The following is a 23,206-nucleotide window of genomic DNA, read 5'->3' as shown; positions in this document are numbered from 1 at the left end:
GCTTCTGCTTTCCTTAGACAAAAGAATAGTTCAGGATTTGAACCTGTGTTTTCTGTTTTATAAGAAATGATTTCCTGAAGGAGATCAAGATCATGTCACGGCTGAAGAACCCGAATATCATCCGGCTTCTGGGTGTGTGTGTGCGTGATGACCCCCTGTGCATGATAACAGAGTACATGGAAAATGGAGACCTCAATCAGTTCCTGTCGCAGAGGGAGATTTACAGCAAATTTGCTATTTCAAACAATATTCCCTGCGTCAGGTAAGAGTTGCTGCCTGTCTTTGGGATGGAACAATACAGAACAACCAGTTTCATCTGCTGTGCCTTGCAGGCTGGCCACTGCCACAGCACTTACTGTGGACACTGGTCTTGCTTGGTGCAGGAGGCTGTTCTGGAGGCCTCTGGAGGTCTGGGTTCCTGTGAGGTGTCACTGTCTGGGGGATGTTCTGGTCATGGTGACAGTATTAGATGTGACCATCTGTTTACATTAGTGGGCTTGCACCAAATATTTCATTAATAGAGAAAGCCAGTTGCATGACAGCAAGAATTTTGGGATGAAAATCAAGAATGTCTGTTAGGCTTTTAAGAAGGTTCATATGTTCTCTGGATGACTAAAAAAATATTACATGAGTGAAGTTGAGTGTGGAGCTGCACTAAAGCAAAATTTCACCAGCCAACAGAAGGGAAGAATATTTGGTAAAGAAAGCTATTTTCTGTCAGCAGTGGCACTTATTTCCCTCCACTGTGAAAGGATTAAATCTAACATAACATCTCTATGGCAGAAATCCTTCCCTCAGAGGAGAGTTGTGTGTAGGACTAACGTATTCTGATGTGTTCTAACATATAAAGAAACCTGCGCTCATCAGAAGTTGCAGCATTTCTTAGCCTTTGGCATGTACCTCCCCAAAGGATTAGACTTATTTATAGCTCAGGAACTAGGCAGTTAGGCAGAGCTGGTTCTGTTGATGGACTGGACAGGCGTTGGCTGGGTCTTGCCATGCCAAAATAATACCAGTGTTTCTGCCAGTAGCTGGCAGTGGTCAGTAGTCCTGTTGGGCAGTGTTAAACTGTCATCCTGCAGTTACTACACACAGGAAATGTAGGATGGGAGAGAATATGCATCTGAGTAGAAACATACTCCAGCCCTCTCCTGTCTCCCCTTTAGACTTGTGCCTTTTTTTCCTCACCAGAGACTCAAACTGTCCTTTCTTCTTTATCTCCTCATCTCTCATCTGACTTAAGCACTGTCACTTACATTATTCTTCCTTGGTTTCCATTACTTGGCTCTACCTCTAGTTTTTCTTTCTCTCCAGCTGATCCTTCAGCCTCTCCTTTTGTCCTTCCCAGTCAGATACAGTTTCTCGTTAAAGGAAGCCGGTATGACTAGCTCAGATAGCTGTCTGTACAGGAGTTGTTTACTGAGAATGAAATGAAATGAATCCCCCTGCCAAAGGGTGCAGCTTGTCTCTGCAGTGCTGTGGGTGTCTGGCAGGGCAAGGACCAGCCATCCCACCTGGGTCTCAAGCCCGGTATTTGTCGCACTGAGGGCGGTGACCAGCCCTTTCCTGCAGAGAGGTCATACGTTTCGAAGTCCCTCTGGCTCTTTGGTATTTGAAATGCATCTCCCTACTGTGTCTCTGTCTATCAAACAAATTACAAAGATGCGTTTGCTGAGAATTGTCTCCCGTCCTGCCCCTCTATGCAGAGCTGAACCCATCGAGCCCTGCTGAACTTGGTGAGCAGAGGGGCAGGGAGGCAAAAGGCGACAGGGAGCTGCTGATGGGCCCCGGCCAGCGTGTGGGAGGGATGGAGAGAGGGGGGGGCTTTTGAATCAGAAGAGCAACACCCCCAGGCAGGGACATAACTGCAGCTGAGCAGGAGGAAGGGAGAATGAAGGATCTTGGGGGTGATGCCTGCTCCTGTGCAGAAAGCAAACAACCAGGCTATCAAGGTACAAAGGGGTGGCAAGAGTTTCTTCTCTGGGGGCACAACAGGTCTACCCAGATCAGGAGAACTGTTGAGCTGACTGTGGGACTGGGCCCAGTGTCACCTAGCTGAGTTGTGGTGTTCACTGTGCTGAAAGGCTGGCAGGGCAGTGGTGCCTGGACCCACCTGCCAGTGCTCTGCTGGGGCGAGGGGCTGCCTCTGAATCTGTGTAGCCACAGTTTAGATACTGAGTAGAATAGATAGACTGGATCTGTTACCGTTAGATGTGTTAAATGATTGTAATTTAGATAACATGGTAGTGGCTTTCTCATTGCCACCAGAACGCAAAGAGGAGGAGACTAATGCTTTCTTCTTTTGACCTTTATTAGAGAAATACTAACTGTGAACAGTGTATTAAATTTGTTGTGACAAATGCTTGGTTGTGTGAAGCATTTGAGCACGAACGGTGGGAAACAAGGCAAGCATCATGGAATGATAGTGAGTGAAAAATGGTGAAAGTCAGATGGTGCAAACTGTGTATCATGCAACTTTACTAATACTACCTTCATTTTGCTAATGGGGAATTAAAATTATATGAGATGGAAAATGCATCTGTTTATACTTTCAGTAATATTAAACATATAAAGAAAAGTAAGTGCTCTTTAATGCTGAGTGACATACTAATCTAAGTATGCAATAGTGGCAGTGTTTGACATACCAGGCTAAGAGTCTGAGATTGTACAGCTTTATTTTTATGTGTCTCTGCAAAAAGTTGGTGCTTTGATGCATAAACTCTTTGAAAATCTTGAGATTAGTGTGTGATATTAAAAATCTAAAGGATGTCAAATTCTAAGGACCCTGAATTTCAGGGACAACTTGTCTGTTCTTGCCTAGTCAGCTCAGGAGCTTGGCTTAGCCTGGCAGGTGAAACAACTAGACAGTTTAGCTTCACTGTTAGGGCAGAAAATAAAATGACAGGTTACTGTAACACAACAAATGCAAGAAAGAGTTAAGGATGGGGAACTCTACTTATTTTTCTTTCTGTTATGTTTTCTTTTAATGCAGCTACTCTAACCTGCTGTACATGGCCACTCAGATTGCCTCTGGAATGAAGTATTTAGCATCTCTGAATTTTGTGCACAGAGATCTAGCAACTCGTAACTGCCTGGTGGGGAACAACTACACCATCAAGATTGCGGATTTTGGCATGAGCAGGAATCTTTACAGTGGGGATTACTACCGTATCCAGGGAAGAGCCGTGCTGCCCATACGTTGGATGGCCTGGGAAAGCATCCTCCTGGTAGGGACTGAACAAAACCATTCTCTCTCCTTTCCTCTGATTTTCACTGTACCCCTGAAACAGTAACACCTGTATAGCGTGTGCTACAGATGGCCCCAGCTGAGAACTCTGTTAGGGTGTGTTGGACATAACTGGTATCCTGGGAAAGGAGCGTGCCCTTGCGAATACAGCACAGATCATGGAATCATAGATGGTTTGGGCTGGAAGGGACCTTTAAAGGTCATCTAGTCCAACCCCCCTGCAGTGAGCAGGGACATCTTCAACTAGATCAGGTTGCTCTGAGCCCTGTCTGATCTGACCTTGAACCCTTCCAGGCATGGGATGTCTCCAGCCTCTCTGGGCAACCTGTGGCAGTGTCTCACCACTCTCACAGGAAAGAACTTCTTCTCTCTAATCTAAATCTACCTACTTTCAGTTTAAAACCGTTACACCCTGTCCTATCTCTCCCCCCTGATAAAGGTCCCCTCCCCACCTTTCCTGTCGCTCCTTTCAGCCCTGGGAGGCCGCTCTAAGGTCTCCATGGAGCCTTCTCTTCTCCAGCTGAACCCCCAAACTCTCTCAGCCTGTCCTCACAGGGGGTGCTCCAGCCCCCCCATCATCTTTGTGGCCTCTCTGGCCCCGCTTGAACAGGTCCATCTCCTTCTGATGTTGGTGCCCCCATAGCCCCTGGACACACACTGCAGGGGGGTACTCATGAGCAGAATAGAGGGGGAGAATCCCCTCCCTCGACTTGTGCCCACACTTCTCCTGATGCAGCCCAGGACACTGTTGCCTTTCTGGGCTGCAAACACACATTGCTGGTTCATGCCCAGCTTTTTGTCCACCAGTACCTCCAAGTCCTTTTTGGCAGGGCTGCTCTCAATCCCTTCATTCCCCAGCCTGTTAATACCAGGGGTTGCCCCAACCCATGTGCAGGACCTTGCACTTGGCATTGTTGAACCTCATGAAGTTCACACAGGCTCACTTATTGAGCTTGTCCTGGTCACTCTGGATGGCATCCTGACCCTCAGCCCTCATCTGGGGCCTAATTTATGTTCTGTGCCTGGCATTCAGGATTCCTGCTGGAATCCTAAGGAAGTTGTGTTTCTGGGGTTATTTCCCCAGACAGGGAGCTGACAGGGGCAGGGGCAAAACTTCATGAGTTTCAAGTGCCAAGTCTGGTTTTGAGGTTGGGGTTTTGTTTCGTGTTTAAGGGTCCGTCTGTCTCCCCTTAGGAGACTGTACAACAGCCCAAACACATCCAGTCTGGAGGCAGTTCCTTAATATTCAGCCCAATATTTTTTTCTCAGACTAATTGGTGAGATCACCTGGTTATACTTTCTTACAATGCGCACTCTGAATACCCAGAGAAATTGTAATTACCTCTGCTATAAAGGCTGATAGGCCTAAACTTCTCTAAATTCCCCCTCTTCTCCTGATTACAGCTGCATTAAACTGTGTCACTCCCATCTTCCTAGTGTGAACATCTTCCAAACATTGACAGACTGCTAGGGTTGCCAGATAAGCCTGGGCAATCCAGTCTTGGATGTTTTCTGTCCAAACAGACCCTCCAGTCCCCAATTGTTTTCTGAGCAATCTTCGGCTGCTTTTTACTACTTCAGAAACACATTGTTCCAAACACGGCCAGTTTGGGCACATTTTTCAAAGATGGAAAACAGGGACAGCAAGCAGACTGTCGCAGACTACTTACATGTCCAAAGATCAAAACTATCTTGGCCTTTCTCTAAGAGTCTGGAGTCTGCTTTGGCTCTGCTTTCACCCCGAGGGCTTTGCTTCCTGTTCAAAGGCTTCTCTGTGCTGCACTGCTGTGTTTTGGGTGGAGGTAGGCAGCAGCTATCCACCCCCCTGCTGTAGTCCATTTTTCTACTGCTGGAAATACAGACTTTCTCAGGAGGGACAGTAGCCTTTGGCTTTCTGAGACTTGCTTCCTGTTTAAAGGGATCTGTCCCAGTGAAAACGGCACCTTTTTAAAGCTGTTCTGTGGGTCCCACAGAGATGCTGCTCCTGCCCCACAAAGCAGCCGTGTCATACCTCAGTCCCTCTGTATTGCTGGGAGCAGGTCACCTGCTCTGCTGCCTCTTTCAGAGTACGTTCCCAGGTATGAATTCTGCATCCTCGTGTTTAGCTGCAGAGGTCGTAGACTGAAATAGTTTTTGCTGAATGTGCGCGGTGAACAACCTGGGCTTACAACATTCTTTCTGTTCCCAGGGCAAGTTCACCACAGCCAGTGATGTCTGGGCATTCGGGGTCACCCTCTGGGAGATGTTCATACTGTGTAAGGAGCAACCTTACAGCCTCCTCTCGGACGAGCAAGTCATCGAGAACACAGGAGAGTTTTTCCGGAGCCAGGGCAGGCAGGTAAGAAAGCAAATGTGATGTGTCTGTCCTTCCTTCCCTTGGCTCGGTCACATCCAGGTGGATCTCCCCAGGGCCTTTCTGCTGGCCTTACATCATCTGCAGAAGTCTCTGCTTCTATTACTCATCTTCTCGAGTGTGTCCCGCCTCTCTTTCCCTTTTTCTAGGCTCACTGCACTGACTTTCCGAGTCCCACTGGAAGAATCTCTTGGCCCTGTCCAGTGCTGCTTCCTATTATAAGCCACTTCTATTTCAATCTGCCCTGTCCTCCTCAGCTTCTCTGGGCTCTCCCACACAATCTCTTTGCTCTTTTCCTTGGTCAGATCTCTCTCCCACTAACTTTTTTTTTTTTTCTGAAAGATGAGGAAGCACTTACTGAGGCAGGGAAGGAGGAGTTGCTAATTCCCAGGGATTAGATAATCTCTGTCATTATCTCCACATCTGCCGAGAAGCCTTTGGCCACCTCTAGTTGCTGAAGGGCTTTTCTGTGTCATTCTGTCCTCTATTACTAACTCCCAGGCAGGACTGTGCTTCCTTCAGCAGGACAATTCAGCTCCTCAGTACCAAGGATCACTGTACCCAAAAAAGAGTGCCAGTTCAGAACAGTTTGCTGAGGTTTAACAGTTTACAGGTGCAAATTCACCTTGAGCACCAAATAAATTAAAGGATTAAGGGGAATGAAATGATGGGAGGTTTTATTTACTGTCTCCTGAATACTAATGATTTAGTGAAGAGCCTAAAAGATGTGTATTAAAATGAGAGGGGAAAAAAAATCTGCCAAACTGCTTTAGATAAGCTCTAAAAGGTGTTTTTTCTGTCTCTGCTAACAAGCTGTCACGATGCTTACAAAGCCTCATGGGTTGTCTACGGTGAGTGAAAGTATTTGGATTTTATTGTGGTAAATTTGGTTTTGGTTTGTGTTTTGCTGTCACTTGGAAGACAAATTTCTCTGAAGCATTCATATTTCCTGGGGGACAAAGGACTGTTTTGTGACCAGCTCATCAAACAAGTTGGCAAAGTGTCTGCAGTGCCATTTGAGATGGCGTCAAAGCTCCATCCAGACTTCACTGCCAGATTCACGCTTAATGGATTTCAAACAATGCATGATGGCCGTGTCTTGTAAACCTAGAATGAAACTGTCCTTTTGGTGTTAATTTAGTAAAGATTCAGTTCTCTTATGAAAAAAACACTGAAATGGCTGTAACTTTCTTTGTTTCAGATCTATCTCTCCCAGACTCCTCTGTGTCCTAACCCTGTGTTCGACCTGATGCTGAAATGTTGGAGCAGGGATATAAAAGATCGTCCCACTTTTGATATGATTCACCACTTCCTGCTAGAACAAATGGAATCAAATATTTGACTCCAGAAAAAGAGACAAACTGTTGAGAACAGAGTGACTTTTGCCTGTACCTCACAGGAAGATGGTCAGGCCACCTTGCTCTCCTCCCTTGACTGTACCGTATTTAAGTTGAGACGTCCATGGCAGCTGCTCATTCTATTGGCCATGGTCTGACACACAGGACCAGAGGGATCTCATTTGGTTGAAAAATCATCTCCTCTTCTGAATAATTTCCTGGGAATACTGTGAGAGGGGTTTTGTTAGATACCTGTACACCTTTGGGCAAAAACAAATGAGTAAAACTTTGAGGGACTTGGAGCTGTCTCCTGGGTGGAATAGAGAGCTACCGGTCGGTGAGAGCGCTACCACTCAAGAACAGATTTTTAGAAGTAAAGACTTCAGTCTTCTAAAACTATTCCATGAAATCAAATGGAAGTCGTGTGCACATTAGCAAGTGTTACTGTACGCTCTTGCTACAGACAATATGTATAGTGAGACTAGAAATGTCTAGAGCTAGGAAATGGCTTAACAGACTTGAGAACTGATGGAGCATTTAGCAACCCTTTGGAAGTCACGCTACCAGGGTCTACGGAGGATGCTGAGACAAGAGTCCAAGATCATGTTCTTTTTTCCTGTGGTTGTTAAGCACTGCTTTTGTTATATATGTGCGTTTTCCCCACACTGGATTTTTTTTTTCTAGAAAAAAAATTTTGAAAATGAATGTTAAAGGTCATAGGAAGGTCACTGCGATAGAAGATCTTCTGACCTACAAATTAAGGCTAGGGTAGGGAGTTTGTATTGAAAAGTAGCTGATACTGTACTACTGTCACTATGTAGATTTATTAACCTAATGAACTTGTAGCCACAATGGACTGATGTGCAATTAATCCTGTATAAGTACCCATTAATATGAGATCTCTAAGTCAGTGCTGTTACATGTGCAGAGGAAACTTAGATTTGGTGAAACCGAATGGCTGAGAGCAGAACCCGCTATGTCACTTGTCCTGGCTCACATGAGAGGAAGAGGAGCAGGGTACAGGTCATCCCCCGGCACACGCGCGCTGGGATGTGCAAGTCTGGCGCCGGCGGTTCCTCCCCAGGGCTGCAGCAGGGCTGGTGCTGTCGCCCAGGCAGATGTGCTTCGGCCCAGGCTCCTTTGTTGCCCTGATCAGCTCTGGCATTGGGAGATGGGACTGACACATCCCCTTAGTTTAGGCCTGGGTTTTATTTTGGATGCTCCCTGCACAATGCAAGACCATTTACTCATTGAACTTGAGGTTGTTTTTTGTTTGTCGTGACACAAATGGCTCATTCTCTGGAGGGTTTTAGAGGGCTCTGAAATCCATTTGGAGTGAGTTAAAGAATTCAGCTCGTTTCTACAATGAATCCATTGTGGATTTACCAGGTGCCTGGGGAATACACTGCTATTCCCTCTCAAATCATTTAGCAAGATACTTAGGACCAAACCAGATATTTCATAAGCTGGAAGAAGGTGAAAGCTCAGCACTTGGCTTTTTTTTAAACAGCATCCAACATAGCACATATTTCCAGTAAAGATTATAAAGATAATTTTTACCTTAGCCACAAGCATAATATGAATGGCTGTCTGTGCTGTGAGCTCTGTGAGAGGACACTGCTGAGAGAGGGAATATCAAAACACTTATGAGCATAACTTATGTTATGAATTGGCAGCTGCCAGGACGGACCACGGCATGGCCAGTGTCTGCCTCTGGGCAGAACAAACTGTAGTGAAGTTTCTGGGTTGCAGCTCACTTGATGGGCCTGTGCCCGGGTTGTCCTGCTGCAGACCTGGCGTGGGGCTCCCCTGGCTCCATCCGAGCTGGCCCCTGAGCCCCCTTCACGTGCCAAGGAGCCAGAGGGTCTGTCATCTCTCCCTGTGAGGGCTACATGGGCTCAGGTGAATCTCACCCCCAAATATGTTGGGTTTTTTCTCCTTTGACTAGAGGGGCCCAGGGTGAGCTGCCAATACATGTGTGCACCGTCTGTTTGGAGTTGGGTGATGGGAGTCGAAGCCAGCGTGGTCCCTGCTGCAGCCTGTCAGGCACTGGTGGCTGACAAACCACACATCAGTGATATTTCTGGAGTATTTCTATCCTGTTCCAGAAAATGTACCCAAGTAATGCACAGCCGTGTGTGTGATCTCCTGTACTTCAGAGTTTAGAGATACCAGAGCACTGTAACGTCACCTGGATGGGCTTTGTACTTCTGTTAGGTCAGGATGTGCTGTTCCTCCGCTGACATGTTGACATACGAAGTTTCTCTCGTATCAATAAATTCTAATGATAACCTTGACAAAAGTGAATTTCTGCTTTTTTTTTTTTTTACCCAGGTGTCTGTACTGAGGACCGATATTTTGGTCTGATTATTCAGTAGTTCTTTAAGTGTGACCCCAGGTTTGGAGGAAGAAGCAGCCACTGGCTATGGCTGTTTAGAGGAGTGAGCTTTGAAGGGAGTTTCTGAAAATGCTGGGAAGATGCTGGCCTGAGCCTCCTCAGGAGCTGAGGAGGCTGATGGGACCTGGAACAGCTTGGGATCATTGTTCCATGCCATGAATATGGTGCTGCATGTCAGTAAGCAATTTTTTTTATGTTCATATTAAACCTAGAGGAAGATCTAGGCTGGGAGGAACCTTTGTAAGCCTGTAATCCAGTTGTACACTAAAAGCTGAGCTAATTTCAAAGCTGCATTGGGGTGCTCTGGGTGTTCCCCAGCTGAGCTTTGAACATGTCCAAGAATGGAGATGTCACTGTGAGCTAGGGCTGTGCCTCTCCCATGGGGGAGAATTTTCTCCTTGCATCCAGCATCCCTTTGTTGCATCCTGTGCCCCTTACCTCTCGGTGTTTTGCTGCACACCTTTGAGAAGAGCCACTGGACGCCTCACAGACCCATCCACCCTGCTGACCTAGGGCTGGTGGAGAGGTGGGCCCCTGGCTGGAGTTCAGGTACTTGGGCAAACTCAGCTATATTTATAAAGGCTGGATATTCCAGATTTCTCAAAGTGTTTAGGCACTAAAGGCAAGAGTCAAAGCAGCATCTTTATCTCCTGAGATACAATTTTGGATGGAGTAAAGACACCTAAACAGCTGAGAACAACCCTTGAGTACTCTGATTTCTGGTTAGTATCTTCAGAGTATCTGCCATCCATGTGTCCAAGCTCTTCAAGGCTGCAGAGGGCTTTGGCAGTGAAATAGGCTTGTTGCTGCTGTTGTAGTCGGTGGGAACTGCTGGTGCTATCAGTTGTAGCAGTCTGACTGGCCACTGTGTGGCTGTTCAGTGAACAGGAGGCCCAAGTCCTGGGCCAGACTTCAGCTGGAGGGGTGTGACCCCCACTGCACACAAGACAGCATGACCCTGTGATGTTAGGAACAGGAACAACCTTTATCTTGTGTGAAGCATCCTCAGCCAACCAGGCGGGGAGGGTGACAAGGGGCAGGGAGAGAAGGGCTGAGCCTTCCACCGCAGTGCAGTGAATCCCCTAACCTCGGCCTTGGGAGGTGGGCAGTGGCTCTGTGTGTGCAGACAGTGCTGGCCTGGCCCTGCGTGGGCTGCACTGTTGGCTGGGGCACACACAGCCAGGCTGCACATGAACTGCAGCATGAACATGTATCTCTGCTGGGACTGCTTACAGGGAACAGCTGGTGCTGCTGTCCCAAGGGCTATGAGCCTTCAGGAAACCTGACAAACACTATAAAGTCTCTGTGCTCATCCAAAATTTCCAGGTGGGAAAAAGACATGTCCAGAAAAACCTGACAAGCTGTGTGCTGCAGCTGGAAGTGCTGCTGGGTACTGACACCGCTCCCGGCAGCATCACAGAGGTTTCCTGGGCAACTGCATCACACTGAACCTCCTTCCTCCCACGCCCGCCACAGAGTGCTGCCACATTGCCATGGCAGCCCCGAAGGAAAATAACCTCTTCCCTCACAATCCCTACTATATCCCTGGGTAAGTTCTGAAGTTTTTCCAAAATGCCTGTTCATCTCCAATGCAAATAGCTCCAGCTGGGATCACGTAGTATTTAGGATTCATGATATTTTAGGTTTTTTTTAAAGACATTAATAAATATTCTATGTAGCAGGGCTCCAGGATAAGAAGCACCACCTTATACTAGGGTATAATTAAAGACCATACCATAGCTCATTGAGCCTAAAGTCAAAATCTTTTCCCCCCTTTTTTTTTTCATTTGTTTTAAGCTGCCAAATGTTATCAGGGCTGCTGTGCAGGGTTTGGCTCCCAAACTGTCATAACTTTTGCATCAAGGATGTTTGAAGATCAACTTTAAATATTTGCATCGACATCACACGCTTTTGTCAAATTGGTTGGAGTGCAGTCCTGCTGCCAGACCCAAGCTCTTTGAAGAAGTTAGTGACTGTGGATGCTGGCGATCTAGTTGATACACAGTCAGACTTTTTCCAAAGCTTTTTGCAACATTCTCCTCTAAAGGCTTGGAAAGAAGAAACTAAGCTGTCATGGTTAAGAGGTGATGAGTTATTGGTTAAAAGGTAAGACACAAACAGCAGAAATAAGAGGATAGGCTTGGTGTGCATGGGGTTCCCTGGTGACTTGTGCTGGGGGACGTGGTCCATGACGCACATAAATGGGTTGGGAAGGGCTGGATGGCCACTGAGGGAAAACAAGCTTCTGTTGGTACAAAAATCTCTCAGATCAGTCCAGCCTGAGGGTAACTCCAGAGGGCATGAGGGTGATATCCCAGGGCGGAGGGGCTGCTGATGGACCAGGCTGCAAACTTTGGCACAGAGAAAACCAGCCCTGTCCCACAGGGCTGCAGGTGCAGCGCAGTATGGGCAGGAGGGGGGCAGATAAAGGGTGGAGCACGTTTTCCTGTGGTGACGATCAGATCAGTCCTTCCCATTAGAGCAGCGTGCAGGATTTTTCCATTACTGATATCTGTATCTTCTAAACTTACATAAGCTCTGGGGTTGGGGAGTTTTAACAGGTTTGTGCATTACTGCAGTTGTCTGAACGATGTGATGTGTTACTCCATGCATGCTGTCACCCTGTCAAAGCTGTGTGCTGGCAACAGCTTGGGAAAGATGAATAATAGCAAGGAGGGAGCTGTGGCTGGACTTGCACGTCCAAAAGCCTCAAAACATTCCATTGCTCACTCCTGCCAGCATACAGCCCCCGAAGAAGCAGCTTTGAGCCCTAATACTGACACAGCAGCTGGGGCTGTTCCTCCCCTGGCTGGTGCTTTGGTCACTGAAGGCAGGAGGAGGAGGAACCAAGTTCTGCTACTGTGTTTTGCAATGCTGTGCAGGCTCATAGCGTCAGGCCGAGCCCTGGAGGAAGCCCCTGTGGGTGGTGAGGGTGTTGCTTTGTGTCTGGTTTGGGTGGTTGAGTGCAAGGAGGAGCTGCCTGAAGGGAGCCCAGGCTCTGCTGCTGGCAGACAGTGCACCCTGTGCTGGGGTGCTGGCAGAAGGAGGAGGAAGATGCCACGTGGCAGCAACTCACCCCTTGACCCGTGCATCGTACCCAGCTGTGCCAGTGAACTGGCAAACACAGTGAAGTCATCAGAACTGGTTGCTGTTGCTCAGGTTGGGCAATGGTCAAGCCAGGGATTTGAAAATGCCACTGCAATGCTCGAGAGCATTGGGAAGCCAAACCCAATGTGTGGGATGGTGTGGGATGGACTTGGCACACAGAGAAGGGGTAAATTCATGAATCCCAGGCACCGGGCACAGCCCTGCCTGCCCCATCCCGGCTTGGTGGCGCTAGGAAGGGCGCGGAGCAGAGCAAGTCTGGGGAGTGGTGATTGAAGAGATATGGCTGAGTAAGAGAAAAGTGAAATGGGGCTCAGCCTTGGGAAAGCAGGTTACTCACCGCTCACTGATGTTTGAGATCAGCAGCTGCAGTGGCTCAGCATGAACTACAGAAACAGGGGATCCCTCTGGTTTCTTAATCAAAACACCAAGCAGGACAAGCAGCCCTCCTCAGACCAGTCTCTTCTCCAAGCACCAGAGCTTTTATCAGCAGCACTTTTCATTCACTTCGTGGCTGATTCCTTCTCCCTAAACCCAAACTGCCTTGCCTGAGCTCCTTGGATTACCTCGCTTTTAACTCTTTATGAATTGAATCCTTTCTCAGCCCTACCATTATTCATGATCAAAATCCCTCTGGCTATCCTGTAATTATTCAGGCTCTGTCATTTGCAATCTTGCTCAGCTTTCTCGTCCTGGCGTAGCTTCCCCATGTTGCAAGACCTATTGAAAATCAATGTGGACGAGCCACCGACCTCCTCCGGCAGATGCTGGTGAGAGATCCTGCATGCAAAGTGGGAAAACTTGCCAAGTGTAAATGCATAGCTCTGCTCACTGTTGTTTAAAGTATTTGGAAGGGAAAGTACTTACTCATCATCTTATGATCCTCGTGCATCATCCAGCTTTATCCCCAGATAGGCAGTGGGCTCATTGATTGAATATTTCTGTCTGTACACTGCAACTGGTAGCTCTACATTTCTTCTTCAGTGGTGGAAATTTGATACTGGGAACAGTTAAATTTTCTGCACCTGCCCTACCCTGAGCCACCAAGAACTCAGATTGCCCATCCCATGACATGGGGAGCAGAGAAGCAGTGTGTTGCTATGCACCCCGCACAAAGGTCCTGAAAAACTGAGCAATGTTTGTTACTGGGGCTGAGCAGCTGCCTGCCCACCCATGCCTCTCCTGGGTAACGCAGGGCCTGGTTAGGTTTGTATAAGGGTGTGGAGTGGAGAGGTTTGCCAGGTACAGGTACATAATTTTTCTGATTTTTAAATATTGAACAATGGACACTGGGAAATTACTGGTAACTCACTAATTTAAAACAAAGAGAAGGATTGTATAATTTCAAACTGAAGCATTTTTAACTGGAAATATTATTTTTAACCGGAGGGCTGTCCCTATCGATGCCAGCAAAGTCTCTGCAGCCCACGCTGTGCTCCTGCCATCCGCAGGTGCTGCTTCAGCCACCTGCCCCAACCTCATTCTCTATTTCTCTGTGAACTGAAGCGTGAGCTTGTGCCTATACGCACCTGTAAATCTGAGCCAGCCTTCCTCCTCGCGTGTGCAAATGCACACGGACACACCTGCCTGGCTTCATGCAAATCCACATGCATCTGCTCAGTGCTCCCCTCGTGCTGCTGCTCCAGCGGCATGAACTGATTCACACTCACAGGCCCATCCCTGCACAATCCCCTTCCCTGGGCTCGTACTCCAAGCCGTGTGTGCTCTGGCCATGGCCTTGCCAGTGTACAAAAGCTCTAACTAAGGCAGGTTATCCCGCCAGCGGACACCCTTCAATGCCACCGCAGTAACCACTCCTTTCTGGTTTCCTCCTCAGCTACGATGGCTTCATCCCTCAGTACAAATATCAGTTTGGAAAGACTTTTGGCAAAACCACTTACCACCTGCTGACAGATCCTGGTGTTGCAAAGAGCCCTCGCCCCTTGCTGGCGCCGCTGCACAAGCAGGAGTTCACGGAGGACTTCAGCAGGACGAAGGATGGTGTCCAGGGTTATCTCCCTGAGCGTCCAGGTGAGCAGACCCCAGGTCTCATCCTTTCGCCAGAACAGGGTCAATCGTGAGCAGCAGGGTCTGTACTCATCTTCAATAGGCTCCTGGGGTGAAATGGATGTTTTCCATGGAGCAGTCACAGCTCTGGTGTTGGAGCATGGGCAGTCAGAGAGCAGCACCAGAGTGGAGCTGGAGCACTTGGCTTCAGCTGATGACCACAGGCCCTCTCACTTTGGCATCTGATGGAGTGAAGAGGAGAATTTTAGTTTCTAGGTTATCTTCGGTTAGATGAAGATAAATGATTTTATGTCCTATTATGAATTCACTCCCTAATTCTTTCATATTCCCATCATGGTTTAATCACAGCCACCAACTAAGCACCACAACTGCTCACTCCCCTTCAGCAGGCTAGGGGGAGAAGATTGAAAGGGTGAAAACTCAGCTGTTGAGATAAAAACAGTTTAATAATTGAAATAAAATCAAATAATAATTCTAACGAAAAGAATAATAGAGAAGTAAAACCCAAGACAGACAAGTGATGCAAACAAAACCAGTTGCTCTCCACCAACCGACCGATGACCAGCCAGTCCCTGAGCAGCAGTTGTGTGTCTGTTCCATGTGTGCACGTGTCCTGCCCCACCGCCAGCCTCTCCCTCTCTAGTTTTTTTGCTGAGTAGGATGTGATATGGTCTGGGATATCCCTGGGGTCAGCTGTCCCGGCCGTGTCCCCTCCCAACTTCTCGTGCAGCCCCAGCCTGCTTGTGGGTGGGGTGGCGTGAGGAGCAGAAGAGGTCCTGATGGTGTAAGCACTGCCCAGCAGCAACAGGAACATCAGAGTGTTATCAACACTATTTTCAGCATAAATCCAAAACATAGCCGCATACTAGCTATTATGAAGAAAATTAATTCTACCCCAGTCAAAACCAGCACAGTTCCACAGGCTAAAATCTATTTCTCTGGGGATGGTTGGCTCACCCCTTTCCTGTCTGGCCCACCTGCTGCAGAGCTCATCATGTTCAGAGCTCTTACCTGCAGCTTGTGATTCATTTTGCATCTTGCTGCTCCTACCTCAGCTCAGCAGAGGGGCTCACGTCCCCTTCCCCCCCATCTCCTCCATCGCACACTGACACATGCTCACATAGATTCCTGGGTCTGGGCCATTTGCAGGATTCTCCTGCATCCCAACCCTGCCAGGCAAAGGGCCGGGTCCCTCTTGGGCAGAGCCCGCAGCAGCCACTGCGCCATGAGCCTGCAGCAGCCCCTCTCAGGGACGTCTCCTTGGGAGACTCGTGTGCCACGTATCATATCACGTGTCTAGGCCTGATCTGTTCATCTGTAGCGGATGCCCCATTCAGTGGGAGCAAGTTCTCTCCTGGCTGAACGTGGGGCTAACGTGTCCAGGCAGGATCTGGGTCTTCATTTCCCTGGAGACAGTCACACCGAAGCAATGTTTTCCCATTTCTCACTGGGAATTCAAGCAGTATAGCTTCTTGCAAACTTTTGGCCTTTCTGTTCATCCTGGCCTTGTTTTCCAGGATCCAGGGCTCTACTACACAGGTGGTGTTTACAGGCTTCATTCCTGGACGTTTATATTTCCATTTCCTTGAACTATTATAAAATGTAGTTTGGATGGACTCAACCAACCAGTTGACCCAGTTGCTCTCTCATTACCCTGTCCTCGTTCTTGTGCTCTCCTTGCCAACCTTATGTCACCCATCAATGTCTGCAGCTGGGAGCTCACATTTGCTGCTTGTTGGTGAAACGCTGAAGAACGTGGCCACAGGGGAGCACCTCGCTGTGCTGGTAATTCTTCTCCAACAGCTCCTGCCGTCGAGCTGTTGGTGAGTGATCCTTAAAACCCTTCATTGCAAACTTCATTAGGAGTGGCCGGCATCCTTCTGGGTATTTGACATGATGGAGACATGGACGTGGCAGTGTTGGATTGTGGGGCTGCCTTTAGCAAACTCAGTCTGAAGACTTTTTCTCAAGGTTTATTTTTGATGAAGCCTTGTTGAATCCCACGATGTTGTTTTTTTCCTGGAAGTGAGGTTCAGGTCAGGTGGGGATATCAACCAGGGTTTTGCTGGATCTCCAGAGGTGGCCGTGTTGGCATTGAGGGGGTTATGGCACAGGCCAAGCATACAGGTGCCTGCTCCCCAGGAACCTGGGCTGAAACTGTGTCGGTACTAAATCAAATGCACAATGCTCTGCTGGCCTTTCATTTAGTACCTTACTGTGCAACCTTCCTGAATCAGTAAGTTTGCAAAACTCAGGGTCACATAAAAGAGCTCATACAGATTTCTTAAGTGCAAAACAACTTCATTTTTCCTTTTTCTTTGGTTTGCAGCATAAAAAGAAGAAAGTAGATGCAATATTTTCATTAATAATTAAGGAAATGCTAAGACAAACCTGCTTTAAAATTTGTACACTGTATTGAAAAATAATTTTCATCAACAATTTGTCTTTGTCTCTAGCTATCAACATTTGATAATACAGTTACATAGACTATATATACTTTATAGAGTTATATACAGTATATGTACTTTATAGTCATATACAGTATATATAGTTTATAATACAGTTATAAGGAGATTGCAAACCTGGATGCCCATCAGAAGTCTTATACTCTTGCAGAAAGGAGTGAATTTTGCTCCATGCTGTTTGAGCTGGGACAGGTAGTTATTCTCCGGGACTCTGCAGATGAAACCTTCGCTGCAAGACGGGGTCTCATCTTTGGGGCTTTGCACTGTGATGCAGGTGTTCACCAAACATGAGGATGTCGGGGGAAGGCAGTAATGACCAGAGGGCTGAAAAAAAAAAAAATTACCTATGAGAACAAAAATGGGAGCAATTTGGTTTGCTTGAAAAAGGCAAAACTGACAAAGTAAGTTTTCCAGCAAGGAAAAGGTGGTTGCAGGGCAAAAGAGTGATCACTCTCTGTAACCACTGAGGAGGGAGAAATTGGCTTCACTCCTGTCACAGAGCACCAGGACTGGAGGTGTCATACGGGGCCGGGGCAGGCTGGGGAGCCACGTCATGGGATATTTTTAAGGGAAAGCCAGACAAAAGTAGCCAAGCTCAACTGTCTTTGCAGAGTCTCAAGCCACGGGGCTCTGTCCCTAGTTCACAGTGGAGATATTAGCATACACTAGATCTAAGATAATCTTTTTCCCAGCCATCATTAGAGCAGACCCTGTCCTTGATGAATAGCAGCAATGCCAGTGCAAAAATTCCTCGAGGTGGGTGTGTGTTTTGGGGTGTGCTGACAGCCATATGGAGAAAAGGATATGTTTGTTTGTTTTTTGCCCATTCTTTATAGGTTGGATGTTGGTATTTTACAGTTTAGGTATCAGAATAGTTGAACTATTTGTGCAGTTTTTCGGTGCAGGCTGGTTTATTGGGTGGGGCTGATGGCACTCGCAGGACACAGTCACAGATGAGGATGCTATTGACCTCCAGGCTTCTTTCCTTCTACAGAGGGGTGGGAGAGGGGGCTGGGGTCCAGTGTGGTGGGAATCACTTGTCCTCATTTGGCCACTCCTTTCCCTTAACTCAGTGTCTGTCCCACAGGGCACCTTCCCCATGAGAATCCTGGGGCTGCACCAAGCTTTCCTGAACCAGTCCTTGGGCCAAAGCCTCCCCCACTGTGGCCAGGACCGGCAGAGGAAGAGCTGATGATGATGCGTGCGGACCCCCTGCCCGCAGACCCCCTGCCCCAGCACCCCCCTGGTGAGTACGCCTCAAGGACACAACTGCCTCAGGCGTACCCACAGAGGATTTCACATCGTCTGGAATCTGAAGGGAAAGAGTGGCGGTTGCCCGAGATAACCCCAGCCTACGGACAGGGAAAAAGGTGCAGACCCAGCTGGCTCGGCGGTGACTTGGTGGGAAGCAAACCGGTAAGTGGTCGTGGGTGGAAAAACGTGGTGTAAGGGATGCTGCTGCAGAGGGATGGGGCTTGGGGACTGGTGGGCATGGAAGGGATCTCTCTGGTGGATGAAGAGGGAATTTCCTATGGGTGTGGATGGCAAGGATGGAAAGTTTACTGTCATGTAGAGAAACATTAAATACACAAATGTTTCTAGCAGTAGCAAATCCACCACAACATCAGGAAATAGTTGTAATTGTTAATTAATCTTCCTAATAAAAAAGGTTTAACTTCTCTTTTGGTTGAGTTTTAGCTTCAAATCCCAGTTATTAAATCTTACGTTACGCTGTGCTACGCAGCCAGGCTTGTGTTTCCTTCAGGTGAACTGTGAGCGCTGCCACTGTTCTCCTCCTCCCAAAGACAGAGCACTCCTGGCACCTCTATGTGCCAGGTTTCTGAACCCTTAACTGCTCCACTGCTCACCTGAATTTCCCATCATTGTTACCCCTCACAAGCATTGGGAGTTGCCTATGGAGCTGGGTGCTGCTTTGCACAGCACTGCTGGTATCACTTGGGACCAGCATGTTTCACCCCCTTATTTCTTCTGGGGCCAGAGAGAGCTTTTGTCACGTCACAGCCAGCCAGGGCTCTGCAAATCCCTTGAAGGCAGAGATTAGAGATTTGACGTATCAAGTCAAAAGCTGGCTTGGATATAAATCCCAAGAAGGGGCATTCCTGCTTTTTGCTCCGAGAAACAGATTTGTGAAGGAGCTCAGCACCCAAAGGCCCCTTTGTTCTCTCTGGGGATTTTGCAAAACCTCTGTACACAGAGAATTCATCTAGTAATTTGACTTCCAGAAATTCTTGGAGTGGCTCTTAGTGTAAAGCCAGGAAGAACTGGAAATGGCAGTTGCCATTCACAGGTTTTGGCAGCAATGTAAGCAGTGGACCCAAAGGAGGAAGTGGGGTTTACTGATGTTTATTTTATTTCTGCTTTTATTTTGAGCCTGTAAAAATTGAAGGTATGACTCTGCCAGAAGAGGCTATAACTGCAGTTATGGAGCAAGATTATTGGTTACCAAAACTGGATGTGCCATGTGTGATCCAACAGAAAGTCATTCCAGGTAAAAAAGAGGGAAGTCATGTGCAGCATGAGTCCACCTCAGGCGAAATTGTGTCACCCTTCTCCCCCTGGGGGAATCTCAAGAGACATTGGCCAGTCACTCCAGCTCGTCTGAACATTTTGGGATGGAAAATGTCCCTGCTCCTCTCCATGCAAGGGTGTTTCTTTGGGATGCTGTCAGCCCTGTGGATCTCATGCTGAGGGACATGTGCCCATGGGCAGGTGGAAGGGGTGCAGGAGCCACCTCAGTTCCCCACAGCTGTGGGGCCAGGCTAGAAAATGCTCCAGGAAGCAAGGGGAGATGGGTTATGGGCTCTGCACCAGCCCCAGCAGCTTGTTGAGTGTCTATTACCGTTGAGGTAGTTACTTTGCTCCTAGAAATAAGATGCTTTTCTGGATCATCAAATCAACAAACAGTGGTGTATTGCACCATCATAAATGTATAAAGCTGTCTTACAAGGAGTTATACTCTGTAACTTCACCATTTTCACTACTGGAAGAGCATTTCTCTGCAAGGAGGAGGATTATAAAGGGTGATGCACTGGACTCCCCCCTAAAGGGTACAACACCAGTGGGGAGGACACTTTGATCTGCAGCAGACCGCAGAGAATACAGGGGCTGTATGTCAAAATGTTTCAGACTTGGTGAAAGAGCATCAATGTTATAGGATGCAGAAGACAAATTTCCCTCTCTCCAGAGCATCCCTTTGGGAAGAGGGAGTTCTGGCTGCTCCTTAAGTTGTACCTCTCTCTCCATTTTATGTAGTTTTAGATTTTATATAGTTTCTGTATTATAATTGGTGAAAACTGGTTGGATGGGCAGGGCAAATGAGGAAGAAAGGTTGGACACCCTGTTGTTAGCTCCTGAATGTGTATTAAACTGGGAGAGAACATGACAGAGATGTTGATGTAAAGAAAAAATGAAAATTAAATGCTTCTTCTATACCTCATGGAGACCAACAAAGATCAGTTCAGCCCATTAATTTTTCTTTGCAAATAATAAAAAAGGCTCTTCAAGAAAAGATACTTCACATGTAAGAGATAATTTTACAATTTAAATGGATGATTTTTTCCTTCCAATACTTTGCCAAGGTTTTATATTTATCCCAGCCTCTTCCACTTCCAGACTGGTTAATCCTTATACAATATGTATGTTCTCAAGCAGAAAATGTTCCCTCTTGTCTTCATCCACAGGGTATGCTGGATTCATCCCCTGCCTCACCTGGGTTAGCGGTGTGAACTACATCCAGGCTGTGAAGGAAGCAATGAATGAATTTGACCGACGTCAGGTAGAAGATATGCACAAATCATATTTCAACGGTATAATGTTGGTGTTGATTTATCTGCAACACCAAAAGTGGTTTCATTTACAGTAGTAGTATTAGAACTGGGGTTCTAAGTACAAGCAAAATAAAATGCTATTAGGTAACACGTTGAAAAAATCATGAGCAATTAAATTCTCTAACTTGTTTCCTTGGGACATTAAGGGAGGATAAATGAGTTCATAAAAGGATTAAGCAAATCTATTGAGGGTTAGGTCAAGGGTGGCTATTAAAAATGTTGCTCTGAGTGCAGAAACACAGATGCATCTATCTGTGCTTCCCTTATGCAATATATCTTTTCTACCTGGATGGTTTCCTGGGCTGCTTGAATGGCTATTTCTCCCTCATAATGGGTTGTAAGGCTTTTTCCTTTACTAACATAATTTGTCTTAAAGGGATCTAGATCTTCTTTCTCCTCCTTTTGGGAAGGACGCAGAAATATCCCTACTGAAAAACTATTTTGTCCCCTTGCTGTAAGCTCTCCCATATAATGCCATGTAGTCCTCCCACACAGGAAAATGAGCTCTCTCCCACAGTAGTTAACAGTTTGCATTCAAAGCCACACATTTCTTTCTGCTACCAGGATAGAGTGAGATCCCCAAGATGCAGCTGTCTTGCTGGTGAGGGCTGATCATTAAAAGCAGGTTACAACATTTCCAGCCCTTTCTGGTCACCAGGATTCACTGCAGTGCCTTTGTTGTCCCAGAGCATGTGGGTCTGATGTAGAAAAAAGACCAAGACTGAGGATCCCCAGCTCAAAGAAACTCAGCTGGGAAGAAGTGACTCAGCAGGGAAAGCAGCAGGGCTGACAGTGCTTGTGGCAGCCTCATGCTTTGGCTGAAATGTTTTTTCCTGTGCTGGCTTCCCCATCCTTTCCTTCTGCTGTTAATATGAATTGAAATGAAACAGAACAAAAATCAGGCATTATCAAAACTAAATGTGCTGCTTGCAAAGCCTTTCTCCCCCTGTTTTCTTAAGAAACACCTGCCATGCAGTGAATTGGTGAGGGAGGTGTTTCTGCATCGCAGGATGCAGCAGAGGTTAGCTGCAGCGTATCAGGCACTGAAGGAATATAAGCATGATTAAAAGAAAAAAAACCAAACCAACACACCACATTTCTGTCTAAGATGGCTTCTGACTTCAAGCCACTAATCTTCTGCCCTAGATCTCCGTTGCCCTAGGTTACATACTGGGATGCGCTGTGGATCATTGCTTACTGTCTGCATCAGGCAAAATAACGCAATCCTCTCGCTCCAGTGCCGTGCTTGAGGAATTGAAGCAATTGCTCCAGCGCTAGTCACAAAAGGGTTCAGTGGCCCCGTGGTTTGCTCAGCTCTGTAAACCCTGTCTCTTCTTCACCGAGGAGGTGGCACAGCTTTAGTGACACCTTTAGGGGTTTTGCGGCTGCAGAGAGCGGCAATATCCACCCTCCAGCACAGCCCCTTGTCTGGGTCTGGCCGCAGAGGGCCAGATTTACACTCTCCCTTCAGTTAGTGCTCCCTAAGCCTTCCTTGTTCCTCTCAGCCTGAGCATTAACAGCTGATCATCAAAAAAACCCCTCAAAACCAGTTAAGTGGGTTGAACCAAAACACAGATGTGCAGAGTCATAGCACAGGAGCAGACAAGGCGTGTATCCAACTCCAGCAGATACTGCTGGCTCACGGTGTATCAAATGTAGGAGCACAAGGCGTTTGGGACGTGCAGATGATGCCCAGGGGTGACGAATGCAGCGCGGACTGTAGAGATCCTGCGACTAGGCCTAGGCCAGGCACTGCTCTGTGCACCTGGGTAGGCACTAGCAGAGGCAGCGCTGTTGAGAGCTGCTGCCAACACCTGTTGGGAGAAAAGCTTATAAAGTGGAAAAAAGGGAAGATGCAATGTAGATGCTAATTAAAAGAACACAGAACTGGAAGGAGAATTGCTGTACATCGGCTTAAAATATTTAATATGGAGTCAAAGTACATGACTTGGGTAATAACAATATGGTTGAAAATGAACTGTACTATGGTGGTAGGTTTTTTTAATTCGATTGTTTTCCAGATGATGTACAGAAACCCAGCTTGCAGCTCTGGCAAGAGATTTCCCCAAACATACTGGCCTAACAACAGAATTTACACCAGTGATGGACTGATACCTTCCTACGCAGGCTTCATACCAAGTAAGTTTATCAGCTGAGTGAAAATGAAGGTCACCAATACTAATTACCATCATTAAGCAGCACTGTTATTAGCTGTAGTGTTGTAGAAGTGAACAATTACTAATGTTCCACAAGGGTAGTAGATTTTTTTCTACTCTGAGCCAAGGTGCTGGAGTCGGGCCACCCCCTGCCTTTCTGCAGGAGAGCCCATCGTCCCATGGCCAGCCAGGGCTTGCGCAGAACATTCCTCTGGTTTCCAGCCACCAACCCCCTGCTGCAGCAGAGGAGGCTCAGCAACAAACACCCC

General features: G+C 47.3%; 2 protein-coding genes and 1 long non-coding RNA gene across 4 annotated transcripts in view; 2 read left to right on the top strand and 1 right to left on the bottom strand.

Annotated features, from left to right (window-relative positions):
* Positions 1–7,629, top strand: part of LOC113486425 (discoidin domain-containing receptor 2-like) — a 43,594-nt gene extending 35,965 nt beyond the window's left edge. Inside the window, exons 14-18 of one of the 2 annotated variants that reach the window (XM_026860301.1) lie at positions 65–262; positions 2,993–3,227; positions 5,436–5,585; positions 6,414–6,451; positions 6,802–7,629. In XM_026860301.1, the coding sequence (XP_026716102.1) occupies positions 65–262; positions 2,993–3,227; positions 5,436–5,585; positions 6,414–6,451; positions 6,802–6,850 (670 nt within the window). In that variant the 3' untranslated portion in view covers positions 6,851–7,629. The remainder of the gene's footprint in view (positions 1–64; positions 263–2,992; positions 3,228–5,435; positions 5,586–6,413; positions 6,452–6,801) is intronic. The other variant, XM_026860300.1, reaches the window with a different exon arrangement.
* A 3,199-nt stretch (positions 7,630–10,828) lies between these two features.
* Positions 10,829–23,206, top strand: part of FAM166A (family with sequence similarity 166 member A) — a 15,230-nt gene continuing 2,852 nt past the window's right edge. Inside the window, exons 1-6 of the mRNA XM_026860336.1 lie at positions 10,829–10,884; positions 14,278–14,471; positions 18,021–18,349; positions 19,325–19,442; positions 20,635–20,729; positions 22,803–22,920. Coding sequence (XP_026716137.1) covers positions 10,829–10,884; positions 14,278–14,471; positions 18,021–18,349; positions 19,325–19,442; positions 20,635–20,729; positions 22,803–22,920 — 910 coding nt within the window. The remainder of the gene's footprint in view (positions 10,885–14,277; positions 14,472–18,020; positions 18,350–19,324; positions 19,443–20,634; positions 20,730–22,802; positions 22,921–23,206) is intronic.
* The window catches only part of LOC113486446, a 10,038-nt gene continuing 1,362 nt past the window's right edge, over positions 14,531–23,206 (bottom strand). Inside the window, exons 2-3 of the long non-coding RNA XR_003399592.1 lie at positions 17,051–17,257; positions 14,531–14,689 (exon numbers count right to left, since the gene is read on the bottom strand). This is a non-coding gene — a long non-coding RNA (uncharacterized LOC113486446). The remainder of the gene's footprint in view (positions 14,690–17,050; positions 17,258–23,206) is intronic.

This window comes from Athene cunicularia, assembly GCF_003259725.1.
Source record: "Athene cunicularia isolate RWA chromosome 17 unlocalized genomic scaffold, athCun1 chr17_part1, whole genome shotgun sequence".
Classification (NCBI taxonomy): Eukaryota; Metazoa; Chordata; class Aves; order Strigiformes; family Strigidae; genus Athene; species Athene cunicularia.
This window is presented reverse-complemented; position numbering and strand designations above follow the sequence as displayed.